Genomic DNA, 16,426 nt, shown 5'->3' with positions numbered 1-16,426 from the left:
CGCAGCCTGCATTGAAAATCTGCAAATTTCTTGCATCCTTCTTTTTGTTGTTGTTTGTTTGTTTCACTCTTGGGAGTCCAGGATGATGCATTCGAAGCAGAAGGCTTTCAGAGCAAGGATGTGTAAGTATATAGCCATGATGACAGTGAAGAAATGCCCGGTCCTCCAGGTGATCTTAGTGTGGCAGTAGCCGTCCTCTGCTGATCTAACGGGATGTCTTCATGCTTCAAAACTATATGTGCTGCTTTATTATTTCCCCCCCACCCGTTTCGCTTTAACTCTCCGCGCTGTGTTTTTTTGCACATACTCACACAGACGCTTATTGATTTGGCAGTCGACATGGCTCCTCGGGTGTGGTGCAGATGCTCTGCGCGCAAAAACGCACAGAATGTACTGAGGGAGGAAAAAAAAAAAAGAAGAAAAACAACAACATCGCATTTGATGCATTTCACCACCGCGTATCTTCCAGGCTTGTGTTTGTTGGGAGTGATTTATTTTGTGGGGGGAGAAAGAAAAAAGATATAGGAGGAAACGCGCAAGTCTGGCGAACCCGTGTCTCCCAGCGTGACATTTGCAACATACAAACCACCCACTGCAGCAGTGCTGCCTCGGCCGCTTTGGTTGGAGCGGGCCACTTCTCTGCGCAGTATCACCTCCAGCTCAGAGGCGGACCAGGACTTTTCCTGCTTGATGAAATATTTACCAAAATGACAGATGATGGCGACTGGAGGCCCATCTTCTGTCTGATCGTTTTTTTTGTGTGTGTGTGTGTGTGTGTGTGTGTGTGTGTGTTTTAGCAAACACTTTATTCAATGCGGTTTGCCAATTTAAGCGAAAACACGCCCAGGATGTGATCAGATAAACCCAGCGTGGATGACTCAGGCTGAATTCGTGGATAAATCTTAGCCTGCATGTTGATACTTAGGAAGCGTAAGTTTTTATTTTAATTCAATCCGATTTGCCCCCCTCCTCAGCCCCCACCCCTCTCTTTCCAAAGCACCCCGCGTTTACGCATTCACGCGCGCCTCGCACGTGTTTGTGCGCGTGCGTTGGCGCGGTGCTGAAGCGGACAGCGCCAGCAGAGCAGCAGCAGAAGGTTCCGGGGTCCATTTTATAAAACGCTCGCCTCGGTGTTCACTGCGCGCTTGTTTGCCTTCTCTCCTCTCTCTGCGTGTATGGGTACGTTCCTTCGCTCCCTCTCATCCCAGGTCGGGCGGATTCAGGTGTTTTTTTTGTTGTTTTTTTCTGCTTCACACGTCGAGCATTTGCAATTAGAGAGCGTTATGCAAGAGGGGAGCAGGGGAGTGACGGGCCTTGTGTTTCAGATATGGCTGACGGTCCTGTTCAGGCTTTATCCACCTTCCCTTAGTCACAAGCTGAAACATGCAGGTGCTTCGTCGTTTTGGTAACGTCAGAAAGTTCATATGTTTCAGCAATTAATGCCAAAAAGGGAAGCCCGTGTGGCATCAATTCATTACATTCAGAGTCAAATGTCTTAATTGTTTATTTCTGTTAATCTGAATCATTATGACTTGCAGTTTCTAGAGTATTACATGTATGCTTTTAATAATAAAGAAATACTATCCTAATATGGCCTAAAGACTGCTGACCTGATGGTGGCCCAGCACACAGTCATATCATCAACAAACAGTTATTTATATATTTTACAACACCCAAAAGACGACCAAAGTGCTTTACAGCAAAAATAAAACAGAAGTAAACAAAAAATCACGACAAGTAAACTGAAAGCATGTAACCACAGTGCTGCTAGTTATTAAAATGTATTTAATTCAGTATGTTTTAAGTCCAGACAGAGTCCTGGGTCTACAATAGGGGGTTAACTGGTGGGTAGCAGGTTCCACTGATTTCATCATTGGCAAAAAAAAAAAGAAAAAAAGCGATCTTTAGCCACAAAAGGACATTACTAAAGAAGTTTGATGTTCACAAAGTGCTACTTATTAATTGACGTGTGGCAGAAAAAGGGATTCAAACATTAGGGAGAACAATAGCTTGGAGGAGATTCAAAAAGACGGCAGCTGGAGTCAGATGTCTCCTACAACTGTCTGATTCCTGATCCAGAAACAAGGCATCTTATCTGGGCTGAGGAAAAGATGACTTGACTGTTGCTCAGTGGACCAGAAGTCCTTCTCAGATGAAAGTAAAAGTTTGCTGATCCTGATTTTATTTACAGTAGGACTTGATCACATTGTCAAAAAATACCCCCCACCAAAATCTGGTTCAATGATCCTGGTTTCATCTGTTTTGTCATCAAACTCACCTTGGCTAAAATCCACACAGAATCTGTGGAGTATCATCAAAGCTGAACACCAGAACCAACGATGCAGACCAGCTGAAAGTCAATGTTAAAGTAACGGAAACGTTCTTAACACCTCAGCAGAATAACAGATCTCCTCTGTGCCATGCAGCAATGTATGTAAAAGGAGGCCAAACCAAGTATTGAGTCCATACGCTACATGTGCATACGTTGCAGCAGGCTGACATTCTTTTTTATTAAAAACCTATTTAGGATTAAAAATCCTTCAAGTATGTATTACGCAGAACTCCTCAAGTAGCCTCACTTTACCAGTTCTATTAAAAAAAAAATCTACTAATAAGCAAATTTTGCTTTCCAATTATTAATCAAAAAAATAATCAACACATCAGCCCTACACTGTATTGATGTTTAAGTCAAGCAGAAACTGCTGAGCTTTTCACATATTGGTGTTAGAAATATGTTTCAGCTGCAGATGCTTCCTTTCCTATATATTATCACTAAAAAAAAAGGAATTTAATTATTGATTTGCATTTCCTTATGTACTTCTATGTGGTAACTGAAAAATCTGCAGAATGTGGTATTAGCCGATTAATTGCTAGAATAATTGATTCCTGAAATAATCGTTAGCTGCAGCCCTGTGTTCGTCCATCACTGTGTGGTTTAGTTTGCAGAGAGGATCATCAGGACTTACCATGCTCAACTTAAACATGCTTAGTGTCAGAAAAAGGGCGGCTAGCATCCTTGCAGATCCCACACATGCTGGATCCAACCTGTTTAGACTTCTTCCTTCAGATCAACACAACAAAGCGCTGCCATAGAGGCAGCTTTCCCCCTCAACCTGAGCTACTCTGCTGTGAAACAAAGTAATCAGATCTGCATTGTGATCAACTGCTTTTAAAAATATGAAAATATATGGGAATGTATCTTTTTAAATTTTTTTAGCATGTTTTTCAGGTTTCCCCTTCATGCTCCTTCCTCTTTCCTTCCACAGCAGCTTGAGCAGGTGTCCTGATACAAGAAGCCATGTCAGAGAAAGAAAAAACCCTGAGTCATGCAGCCATTAGGCCTTTCTGTCAACACTTTCACAGCTCTTGAAAAAAATCATAACGAGTGAAACCGGGGATCACTGCAGAGCCTTCTGTCCTTCTCGGAAGAAAAAAAAAAAGTAGTCGTGTGTTTCTGCTGCACTAAAATTATAAAATACCATGATGTCTATAGCTTTTGTTTGCTCCTGTTCTGGAAATATTAAATGCAGTGAATGAGCCTAGTTACCTAAAATAAAAAGAAGTAATAAATAATTTTATCATCATTTTGTTAAAATTCTGGATAAAATTCTTTCACAAATGTGTTTTCTGCGTTTATTAAACGCCGCCGTGCTTCATGACCTCATCGCCTTCTGTTCTCGCAGAGCTGCTATTGTGGATGGGACAAACCTAATGACCAAGTAGCTGCAGGATGAAAACATGGCTGCACCCCTTCTTGCACCGCCAGGACCTGATAGCTTCAAGAAGTTCACGAGGGAATCTTTGGTGGTCCTTGAGCAGCGCCTCAAAGAGGAGAAGAACAAGAAGCCACCCAAGCAGGACAGCAGCTACCGCGACGACGATGACGAGAATAAGCCCAAACCCAACAGCGACCTGGAGGCCGGGAAGAGCCTGCCCTACATCTATGGGGACATCCCTAAAGGAATGGTGGCGGTACCACTGGAGGATTTGGATCCGTTCTACCTGAACTCTCAAAAAGTGAGTTTTAGAAGACCCTCCTCTAAGGGTCTTTCGATTTGTTTTACTTTTGATGAGAACTGGATGGATGTTTCTGGTTGGTGCGGTTCGCCAGGCTGCCGGGACGCTCCGATTAGACTTTTCTTGGCCAATATCGATGTTGACAGATTTTTATTCTTGAGACTAAATTACTTGAAAGAGAAGGAAATGTGCTGCTGGTATTTTTGATAGAAGCAGTGGTTTTTAATGCAAAAGAAAAAAACGTTTTTTTTTAATAAACTCGCATGGAAAGAGCATGCCGTTTGTTGATAAGTTTGACTGTAAATGGGGGGGGGGGTTTTGTGTTTTGGATTCATTTTTTTGAAACTCAAATGTTTTAGTACTTCACTCGATAATCAGAGGAAAACTATTCATTTTGAATCTCTGCCACGACATGGCACAGACATTTTCAGGCGATACCAATCCAGATTGTTAGAGAAAAAGTAAACTACTAACTCCATTAGTTGAATTTGAGATATTAACTACTTCTGTCACGTAAAAGTGTGTTTCAGCAAGTATTCAGCACGGTTTTAGGGATTGGTTGCTCTTTCTCAAGCTGCCAAAATCACAAATTAGACCTATTATAAACCGGGGATTTCATTATACATGATATCAATCACATGCCATCACATTTCACCCTTCCTGCTTGGCTTGTTTTTTCTTTATATGCTACGTAAAAGGCTCTTTTTGTTGTTTGTTGGAGTTTTTGACATGAGAAAATCTCTGTGATGATCGATCAGGCTCATTGCAACCAAATGCAGATGTTTTCTATGGTAACATTATTTCAACAGAATTTTTTGCAATGTGCGGCGTTTGCAGTTATTTTGGTAATCTGTTTCATTTGAGCACAATAATATTTCTTTGAAGGAGCAAGAGGAGAGCCGCTGCCTCCGACGTGCTCTCTGGGGCCTTTGAGGAAAAGGTCAGGGACAGCTAAGGTTGAAAACCTCCTGTTCCACATGACGGCGCTTCCAAATTGTTCTGGAGTTAATCCGCTGCAGGAAGAGGAAGCGGAGACGACTGTCGTCGTCTTACAGGAGGACACGTGTCTCTCTGGGGCTTCTGTCACGCCTCGCGTCACGTCAGCGTGAGCGAGGAGGCCCAGGTGTGACCTTGGCTGGCTCCGACTGTAATCGGCGACGGGTCATCCTGAAACAGCTGAAGGAGACCGAGGTTGTCTTAATGTGGGATGAGTCAGACTGAGCACGAGGGAGAGCTGTTTACGGATGTCACAAGTACAAATGACATGATGTAAAAAAAACAACAAAAAAAACCAAGTTGTCCTTTATTCACCCTTGCGTGGAAGCTGGGAAAATCTTTCATAAAATGGCTCTCAGTGAACTTTCCAGCAGTTATCTTCTTCTGTGACTTGTTCAACATAGAAATGTAAATAAAAACGTAAACAAATCACATACTAATTGTAGGAAATGCTGCGGAAATGTATGCACATCCATACATTTCCGTGCATGCTGGTAGCTGGTAACGATGTGTTTAGTCATGATCAGGTGAAGTGATCGGTGTTGATTCGGGGCATGTGTGAGCGAGCGAGGGGGGTGCCCTGCGCTCCTCTTCCTTCTCCGTCTGTCTCCGTCTCAAACCTCCCCGTCTTCTCACCGTGCACGCTGCCTGTTATGTAACGCACCAGCCCGGCGCACAAGGAGGAGACACGATTCAAGTGACACGTGGAAAACATGGTCCAGCGTTAATTGGGGCTTGTTTATTTTCCATCTTCTTTCATACCTTCATCTTTTTTTTTTTTCCCCTCCTCATTCCTCCTCTGTTTTGGTCTCGAATGCACTCTTTCTGGTTCGACTCGACTTTTGCGCCAGTCCTGTTTCTCTCTTTGTGCTTCCGGCAAATCCAATTATGGTCCATCAACCCAGCCTCATTCCGAAGGGAGAGCTGATGCCGCTTCGGATGTCGAGCGGCGCCGTGACGTCAGATCAGGTGTTGACCTTGGTGGTTGAGCTGTGTGTCTTTGTTGTCCACAGTCTGCAGGACGAAGGGAGGGGTCAGTGGGTTCAGATTCATCTTTCACCACGGCAGGTCCTAATTTGTGACTCTCTCTCGTATTGTGCCGTAGCAGAGCCGGGTGATGACGCGGCGCAGTCCTCCCGGTTTAACTCTGTCTTGATTTTTAAGGAGTTGGAGGGAAGTCAAGCGACAGAGGGAAGGAAAGGGATGAAATGGACTACATGTGCAGCAGGGATGCATGAGCGCACCTGCTAACCTTCCTGCTGCAGCTTATTGGCTGAAGAATGCTTAAAATATAAAGATGCACCAATGGGGCTTTTTTTCCTGGCCTAACATAATTTTTGGTTTTTCTCTCAGGTTTAACTTGACAATTCTTTTTCCTTTGGGCTATAATGCATGAAAAACACAATGTGTGTCAGGTACTAGTTTCAAATGTAGAAAAAAAAAAGAAATTGCACAATTATCAGCATTTATGCAACATATTTATCCCCTAACTTTCAGCAGATTTTTATGAACCTTTTAAGGTCTGTAAGGAAAACATATTCAAAATGGATGACAACATAAAATAACAAATTTTACTCTACGATAAATTGTCCCAGAAGTTATTGTGATAAATGATAATATTGTTTTGAGACTATTTTCAAGTAATATAATGGTAATGGCTTAATAATGTAAGTGCACCCTCTCAAGTATCAATAAAAGTCAATTTCTAATGAACACTTGACACTGTAACTGGAAGATGATTTAAATATCCAAAATAAATAAACAAAACAACAAAGACTCTGTAAAGAGATCACCTGATCACCTAGTTGACACCAATGCAGCACACTGAAGCTTTTTGTCATCCAGTCTTTGGTAGAAAGAAAGAAACAACAGAAAAACAGTCATTCAAATGAAAATTATCAAGCTCATTTATCATTTATCATGCGATTAATTGATTCATTGGGGTTACCAAGAAGGTACGTTTTGTAAGCATCATAAAAACACATGATAAACTTTAACAGGACTTATATTTTTTTACACAAACTGCATAGCATCTTTTGCAGGCACTTGGCTCTTTTTTTGTACAGGTATATTTATTCAGAATGTACAACCATCCAATATCTACATCCGGTGCACAATAGTACATTATGTTTTTGATTGAAAAAAAAAACTACAAAAATAAAACCCACCCGCTCTCTCCACGTAGCAACACATACAGTAAAAATTGCATGTAGCATTACACATGATGTATTTTTGAAAAGCGAGAAATAAGAGAAAAGTAATACGACAAAAATATTAAAAGAATTGAAACAAGACAGTGAAGATCAATAACGATCAGTCTCTCAGGTCTAATCTGGTTAAAGGCGCTTTGCTCTTTTAAAAAGATTCTTTTAAACCAGGCGTGTTGAAGCAGGGAAACGTTGACCCTTCAGGGTCAAACTTGACGACCCCTGCACTCTAAATGATTTGCTCAGTCCGAGTGAATCTCGCTCTCTTAGTTTAAGTGATTTGCATAGAAATATCTTACATAGTTAGTAGTGCCTGACATGACCATAAATATTTGTTTAATTCCAATTTCTATAGATTTCCACCTTCCCATGTCAATGTTATTATTGACATGAAATGTGAGCAAAGTGAGCAGCGACAATCGTCAAATGGAAAAGGCACAGATTTAAGGAATGAATTCGGCGCCAGTGACGGAAAACATTCCCTGAATGGGATCTGAAAGGCTCACAGCTGATATAAATACATCTTAGTTATCTGAAAATTTACAGAGATAGACTTTTTGATGGGTGGAGTTAACACACTTTTATAGACATTGTCTCTTTGTCTTTTGCCGCAATAAGACATATTTTCATGTATTTAACTGCCTCAAAGGCAAACCAAAAGTTTCTTTTTAAATGTAAAATTTGTTCACATTAATACCACAAATGTCAATTAGGAATTTATGTGATTGACCAACAGAAAGTACTGCTGTATTTTGAAGAAAAAAAAAATGTCTTTAGAGCATCTTTTAAAATAACATCTGAAAAGTGTGGTGTGCATTTGTATTCAGGGGCTCCACTCTGATACCCCTAACTGAACAACCAAGTGCGAAGCTATGGCCCTCACAAATGATCTAATTAGTGAATGTTGTTCATTTGTTCACAGTTTATTCTTATTAAAGGCCTCAGATGTTTAACTGGGAATATTTGTCAACAAACAGCGTCTTGAAGACCAAAGGAGGAGCAGCAGATATCTGATGTGGGGAATTATTTAGACAGCTGTCAACTCCACAGATCGGTGAATCTTTAACGATTCACCCTGGGTGCCAGCTGCCCATCTGGACACTGCAGAGAGGCACAGGTCCACAGTTCAGACTCACCTGGGTGCCAGAAATCAGAGTACCGGCACCTCACATTTTGCTGGATGATAAATTGTCCCAGAAATTATTGTGAAAAATGCTAACAGTGTTGTTGTGAGACTGGTTTTGGGCATAAAAATGCGAGTTTGCCTTCTCAAAGACAAATAAACTTTAATTTTGTTCGGAGCACTTCGCACTGGAACAGGAAGACATTTTTTTAATTTCCAAAACAAAGCACACCGACTAAAAACAATAGATAAAAAGGAAATAAAAACCACACACAACCCAAAAACACAAATAAAATTGATTATGATGTCACTAAACAAAACTGCCCTTCAAAAAATGTTAATCATCAGAGTAGAAATGACCAAGCTCATTTTAATTTATCATGTGATTAATTGATTAGGGTCATAAATTGCACTTAGATGCTTTATTCTTCCTGTTCTTAAGTGTTGTTGTTGTTTTTGTGATGCTGTACGAAATGTGTGGCATCTATTCACTCCCAATTCCACTTTTGTGACGTCCCAAAGGAGGGAGACTGTGGTCAGACTGGGACAGTGTGCTTTAAGCATGTTACGTTTTTATTCACTTTTGACCAAAACCCATAGATGGACAGAGATATAACGCCTGAGAGAGTGTGAACATTTTCACTTTCAAATCAAAGGTCGAATGGAGTAACTTATGGAATGACTGAAGTGCTTATGCAAGAATAGCCATTATAGAAATTATAAAGGCCTCTGATAAGGATTTATATTTGCACCAGCTGTAATGATAGACTAAAGGTATGAGGCAGAACAGCAGGCTAGCTCAGCAGCTCAGCTTTTGATCTATTATTGTGTGTGAGGTAATGTGAGCCATGAAATGCAGCCCATCGACCATTTACCACAGAGGCAGGGAGAAGACGCTCTCTGAATGGCTGCTGTGGCTGCAGATGCTGCATCCCTGCCTGTCTGCTGGCTCCAGTTTTTGTGTGGAAGCTGCTTTCCCCCCTCTCTCCCTCGCTCTCTCTCTCTCTGTCTGCCACCCTTCTCCTCCTCTGCTCCTTCTCATCCTGCTGTCTTTCTGCCCAGCTCCGTCGCTCCGGCTCCCTCCACCCCGCTTCCCCTTCAGCCTGCCGCTGCCACAGTTGCTGCCTGCCTGCATCGCCTGCTTCATTTGCTTTCCATCTCCCCCGCTCTCCTGTTTGCTCAGCTCCGTATTATGAAATTTTCAGTAGCTTTGCAGCGGTTTAGTCATGCATTGCCAAAAAGAGACTCCATACATTTCAAGTTTTTTTTTTTTGTTGTTGTTTTTTTGGGTGAACGTGCGCCGCTGTATTTTTGGCGATACTGGAATCTCCCCTTTCCTGTTCGTTCATTCAGATTTGTGGATTAGTCTGTGTGGATCAGGAATGTTCAGCTGTTTGGGTGAAATGTCATGTCATAGTCGAGGGGAAATTTCCGAGTCTGTCATTATGTCTGACTGTGTTGTTTTCAGGAAACGTTCACGGCATATTTAAGATTATTAATACTGCTCTGACTGAGATCCACTTAACATTTGATTTCTATCAAATTAGCGTCGTTGGCAACCATTCTGTCATTTTCTCGTCTCAGGTAAACAAAATCTTATTGCAGTGAGTGAGTTAACATCTCAGGCTTGTTGTTTTTTTTTTCCTCTCCCTTCAGTCATGTGACCTCATCACTCATCTCTCATGCCTCCGCTCCTTCATCCTCCTCCTGTTTCCTCCTAGCTGAGCCGTCCGTCGTGATGCTATGCAGAACTTAATATTGTCAGGGCTGCCTTGTTAAAAGCACAAGGACCCATATCACTTGTGCAAATGCACAGTTTCATTAAAGTTTCAGGGAAATTGCCATGTTTTATTCAGACAGTTATGAGGTTACCCACAGAAAGTGGTGTGGCAGCTTCTCGCTTGTTTCCTTCTGCTAAAACGGCTGGAGTGTTTGGCTGATGGCATAAATGAAATCAGAAACATCCTGAAGGTTCTTCCTTTTTTTTTTTTTTTTAAATCAAACAATGTAAACGCCCGTGCTGCTTTGTTGACTAACTCGAACTTTTCCTGTCTGCTTTTCTTCTCTCCACAGACATTTATAGTGATAAATAAAGGGAAGACAATCTTCCGTTTTAGTGCCACACCTGCCTTGTACTTCATAAGTCCTTTCAATCTGGTTAGGCGAATAGCTATTAAAATTTTGATACATTCATATCCTTTTTGAAATGGTGCTGTTAACTGCAGCCTACAGGAGGGTTTCCTGCTCACATGCATTATTCATGGTGATATGTTCTGTATTTCTGCCGCCGATGTTTCCAGCGACTGCAGGAGAGGATCAGTGTGTGAGAGTCAGAGCACTTCCACACATGTTAAGACTGTTCAGGCAGTAGCCATTTTATCACAGAAGGAAATGGCTGGCACAAATGATGAGTCATTCTTTACAGTAAACCAAGCAAACCCTCACTATTTGTGCAATCTACCTGATTACCCCCCATGAACTGCACGAGGTTGTGCCTGACTTTGTTTGGTGGGCTTTTAAAGACTTAGTAAGAGCTGGAAAGTTGTTGGTAGATGGCAATTTGGAGATGATCGGAGTCAAATACACTCAGTCTGGTCAAAATTGCCAAATGAATGACTGCATGGAGAAATCTGATCCTGCATCTAAGTAGTGAAAAGTCTACATCCAGATGCTGTTTTTAAAACAAACTGATGTACAAAGTTTTTCAAATTTGTGGTTTCCTTTTTGACCTTCATGCCGCTTTGTTGTGACAGATGTATATATGAGATACTTTTGTTTAGTTATTTGAAAATCTTTTTGTGTCCTCTGAGACACTGAGATTTGGATATATTAATGTTTTTAAAGTTTGTTTGTTCACCATGAATGGTATTTTTCCTTAACACATGCTCCACTCTTTTCAGCATGATCATTATGTGTACTATTTTGACCAACTGTATATTCATGACCTTTAGTGATCCCCCTGAGTGGTCAAAACAAGTAGAGTAAGTATCTTTATCCTATCCTCACACAATATTATGAATGCATGCAAAGTGTTTAAGCATTTGTGATTCTGAATGTGCCATTCCCACTTCCGTAGCACAAAGGTAGGCAGGAAACTGGAAACTGAAAACAACAGACAATGTTTAATTCATTTAAACCCTGATAGCTGCTAATATTTGGAGCTACAAATACATTATAGTTTAACATTTCTGTTTTAATTTACCATAAACTTTAGCTAAAGCAAATATTAGAAGCTAAGCTAACTAACCCCAGGAAAACATTTGGCTAATTTTATCTTCTAAACATTTTTTTTACAGCAAAAATATAGTAGTATAATAAATTACACAAGAATATTCTGTTGTTACAGTACTTGGTAACTCTTAGCTAAATGGCTGTACCTCTTTAGACTATTATACAACATTCTGTTCTAGTTGTGACGATGCTAACAGCTTAGCTTTGGATTTTAAGAGCAGCTGCTGGCTTTGTAACATTATCCTATAATATTGCTCCATAGTGTAAACAACACAAGAATACTGTAATAACAATGCTGCTGTGTTCAATCCTATAAATATCCTTCTATTCAAAGCCTTTACTTGCCAATTCTGCTTTTAAGCTAAAACGCTAGCATCATAAGAGGTACAAGGTTGAAATGTTATGGTATAATATAACAGTTCAGTGTTTTATTGAACAATGTTCTGCTCTGTATAACACCAATATTTTCAATTCCTGACTTTATCTAGTAGAAACTAAACAGCTGCTAATTTTAAGAGCTAACATGTTGACAAATGTTGGTCTCTGATATTAGCAGCTGCTTGACTGCAAATTTTACATCTCAAAACTTGTTTTGTTTCAATACTATTTTAGCATATACACAATAATACTATGGTTTGTGCAACAGTAGGCCTATGCATTTAATAAAGTATTAGCTGCCAATTTACTTAAATGGTGTTATTACTTATTAGTAGTTGAAATAACAGGAGGCCACTAATATTACCTTCTGTGTAAAACACAATGTTCTTTATTAACAAAATCAAACATTTTGTGTATTAATTTTTTCTATTGAAAGAGAAAATGTTGACATTGTTACAAAGTTTCTTTTTGGTTACTAAATTTAAATGTGTTTTCTTGGGTGTTTTAACAGTGAGTTGCTGCAGGTTCCTGTAAATGAGCCAGATTTGATCCGGTCCAGTAAACTGATCCTTTCCACACTTTTGTCTTTCAGGTACACATTCACAGGAATTTATACATTTGAGTCTCTTGTAAAAATCACCGCACGTGGATTCTGTATAGATAATTTTACATTCCTAAGAGATCCATGGAATTGGCTGGATTTCATGGTCATTTCGATGGCGTAAGTATTTCTCTTTTCTTTTGCCATTCTGATGTACAGTCTATTATTAAATGCGAGTGTCTAAATTGATGCGTTAGTGATTACATTTCTTGCTTTTAGAGCTTTTACGGTGTTTTCTATCTGATAACCCATCTTTGCGTTTCCTCCATTTATCTAAAACTTCTCTGGTGTTTCTTTTTGGGAATCAAAGCGGCTCTCCATCCAGCACTGCGCAATCCAGTGACTACTCCCATACCTCAGATTTAGCTTCCTCTTGCCATCTGACTGTCTGCCTCAGTCACCTTTTTGGTCTTGATCATTTGGTGTTGACATCATCTTCACAAAGACTCTTTGCCTTAGCTTGTTATTTTACATTAGGTAGATCATGCCAGTTTTTGCCCCAGAGTGCTCAGTAAATCACATTTCATTGTTTGTCGGTCTGTCTCTCACAAAGCCCACCTGTGGGGATAATTCATCTTTTCATCTTCTATATGCATGTATATAATGAGCTGTTGTAACTGTGGTTTGATCCTGCAGGTATATAACAGAGTTTGTAAACCTAGGCAATGTCTCAGCTCTGCGCACGTTCAGGGTGTTGAGGGCATTGAAAACTATTTCTGTAATTCCAGGTAAGACAGGATGGGGCGAGGGGAAGGTGGGGCGGGGTCGGTGTTAGGTGTGTGTGTCTTTCTTTCCTTTTACCTTCCACCCTTCTCCTCAGTGGACAGGCTCTGTGAGTGGCGTCGTCTCCTCCCGGTTCGGTGGTGTTGTGCTCTTGGCGTGTGTGGTTTTTGTCATCGTGTTTGTTCTGTGTGTGATCCTTCCCCTATTTCAGATATGTAACAGAGTTTGTGGACCTGGGCAATGTATCTGCGCTGAGAACGTTCAGAGTTCTCCGAGCATTGAAAACTATCTCTGTCATTCCAGGTGAGACTCAGTTTAAACACTAAGGCTGATCCTCGCACCCTTTGTTTTTCTACTCACTATTATTATGGTTAAAGTTATGATTTAAGCAGCAACAAAAGAATTGGAGACAGCCATGTTTTTATTTATTTTTCCTCCAAAATTATCAAAAATGGTACTAATACATTTTTGATAGGCTTTGCAGTCTCCTCTGAGGTCATTCAAAGTGTCTGCACTCTCTCTTGCCCCACCAGCGCTCTCATTACGAGGCTCGTCTCCAAGGCAGCTTGGTTTGCCTTAAATGGAACCCTGAAGTAAAAGGCTTACGAAAATCCTCCAATCACGTCGTTTCACGATCGAAAAGAATAACTTCTCATTCAATGGAAACAGTTTGATGTAAATAAATATGATTTAATTCACAATGCACCAAACTACAAATGACTCATGGGTACTTAAATGCACTAAAGCTAAATTATAAAAGCAAGCTAAATTAAAAAAATAAAAACTCTTTTATGACATACATGTGATGAATGTTGGATTTGAGAGGTAAAGATGTGTTAAAATAAGCTTTTACAGCTTCGATCTCACCTTAAATTTGAATGCAATTATTCTTTTGTGATGTGTTTGGTTTTTTCTAAATCATAAAAGCATTTTTAAATGCATACTTTTTATTAAAGTTTATAATTGGTTCTTGGCTTATGATGTTAATAATACACCACCTTCTGTTTCCTGGTGATGATACATTTCTGTTAGCCACTCCTACGAATGGGAAAGAGAGACATTACATTCACATACAACATATACAGTATGTGTTGATCTTTACAGTTTAGTAGAAGGACAAGCAATGAGTGAAATGCCAATGAGTAAAAGCTTCAGTACGACTAACCGAATGCTAGGCCAAGGATAACGTCCCATCGCGTTCAGTGAAAATAATGGGCGGAAAACAAAAATCTGCAAAGATCTTTGCTGAAAAGCTGCAGCCAAATTTTCAGTGCGAGATCCTGTTTTAGCAAAAAAAGGTAAAATGTCTTTTTTTTTTTTAACACATCTTTACCAGAGATGCTTGTGATCTTTGTAAGCTCACCAGCCCTCCACATTTATTGGTCATTTTCAGCACTTAGACTCTGATTGGCTTCAGACTGTCTCAGTGTACACGTCAAAACATCACACCAACATGGGACTTCAGCAGAATCTAAATTTGAATGCAAACTGCAATAATAAAATAAGGATAAACTTTAAAGAAAAAACGCCTGAGGTGTTTTTAGGTATCGGCGTGAATCCAAAACGTCACAGAAGTCACAGAAGTCCGGGTTCCATTTAAGCAACAGCTTCAATCCCCTCCTTTTACCTGCTTTTCAATAAGTGGATGCTCTTTTGCTTTAGCAAATACTCAACACCGCTTTTTGAGAACGAAATCAGGTTAAGAAGCATGAAGATAAAAATAGAGGACAGCTTGTCAAATTTCCCATCGCTACTTTATCTTGTCCTGAAAGAGTAATGTGTTTTGTTGCTCCTGCTTTTGCTGAAGGCTGAATTGGAACGAGAGGATTCCTGCTAGCAGGACCTAAACCGATACTTATGAATAGTTTTCTAGAGATCCCACAGAATATGTTTATCACATGTGTATGAAGACTGCCAAGCCTAGCTTGTGAACATATCTCTTATGCTGCATGATGCTTTTCAGTCACTTGCTTTTATAATACTAGCCTATAAAGAGCTTGGCTGACAAATGGCATTGAAAGTTTGATTTGCCCTAATTTTTGTTTGGTTATCAATTTTTCTTTCTCTTTATTTTATGGGAGGGTTTTTTTCAACAGCTGTGAGACATGTTGACATTATAAAGGTTGGGGATTCAAATCATATAACAACTAAAAGAAAATGTTGACAGCATGTATTAACTATATTTTAAATCTGGATTGGCTTTGTATTCTCTATGTGGGTATTGGCTGTGATGAGGGAAAGGTAAAGTTCTAATTTAACTTATATTTTACGATCTAGAAATGTGTTTGTGGAAAAACAATTTTTCCATGTTGGGAAACAAACATTCTCCTTGCTTTTACATTTAATAACTTCTGGCGGCTGCTTAGCTTGGCATGAAAAATAGAGAAAATAAGGCCTGCTCCGTCCAGAGATGCACAATCCCTGCTAGAGGCGACGTTTTAAGAGGTGCATGATAATTATCTTTGATTAGATAATAAATAGCGTTTATGTTTTCTTGTTATGAAAGTCTCATAGTTCTGATCTGTTCTGATGTATTTCATGGAAATAAAAATATTACTTACAAGAACTTAGTGGGTAATGAAAACACCGCTTTTCATTACATGCTTTTTTGAATCATTTAAGGCTTCTGTGTTTGAAATAACGATTTTGTAAGTTCTATTCGAAATATCAAACCACATAGTCTCTGGAAACAAATAAAATATTTCAAAAGCGTATGCAGGTTTCTCCTTGGTAAAGCTAACTGGGTGCTGGATGTTGACACACCTTTTGTTCTAAATTACTCAAACAATGAGGGATGCACGATTTATTTTAGTAAATATTAATTATCAGCCGTAATAGTATTGAGCTCAGAAATCAGTATAGGCCCAAATTTTCACATTAGTGCATCCGTACAAAAACAGGATTAAATTGATTATGTGTGTACATTTTCAGTTTTTTACATAATAAGGCTAGCAGTCTCTCCAGTGTTTAAGCTAGGTGCTAGGCTAGTGTGGTTGGGTGTTTAGATGCTTTTTATGGTGAATTACTCAATAAAATCAATCAAAATCAGTTCTGACAATCTTTTTATAAGATAAAATCCTATTTTTTGGGTTTTTTTAATAAGACAGGTGCTTCAGTTATTCTTTGGATTGAGTCAGGCCAGCATTTATT

The 16,426-nt window shown here is 39.7% G+C and overlaps 1 protein-coding gene across 1 annotated transcript in view; it reads left to right on the top strand.

The window, feature by feature from the left end:
• The first annotated feature begins 3,689 nt into the window (after positions 1-3,689).
• The window catches only part of scn8aa (sodium channel, voltage gated, type VIII, alpha subunit a), a 49,036-nt gene continuing 36,299 nt past the window's right edge, over positions 3,690-16,426 (top strand). Inside the window, exons 1-5 of the mRNA XM_014982228.2 lie at positions 3,690-4,017; positions 10,417-10,535; positions 11,235-11,324; positions 12,545-12,673; positions 13,488-13,579. Coding sequence (XP_014837714.1) covers positions 3,739-4,017; positions 10,417-10,535; positions 11,235-11,324; positions 12,545-12,673; positions 13,488-13,579 — 709 coding nt within the window. The 5' untranslated portion in view covers positions 3,690-3,738. The remainder of the gene's footprint in view (positions 4,018-10,416; positions 10,536-11,234; positions 11,325-12,544; positions 12,674-13,487; positions 13,580-16,426) is intronic.

The sequence above is a fragment of the Poecilia mexicana genome, unplaced genomic scaffold (genome assembly GCF_051168715.1).
Source record: "Poecilia mexicana isolate PSO_F unplaced genomic scaffold, ASM5116871v1 scaffold_7, whole genome shotgun sequence".
NCBI classification, from domain to species: domain Eukaryota; kingdom Metazoa; phylum Chordata; class Actinopteri; order Cyprinodontiformes; family Poeciliidae; genus Poecilia; species Poecilia mexicana.
The sequence above is the reverse complement of the archived record's forward strand: the minus strand, read 5'-3'. Positions and strand labels throughout refer to the sequence as shown.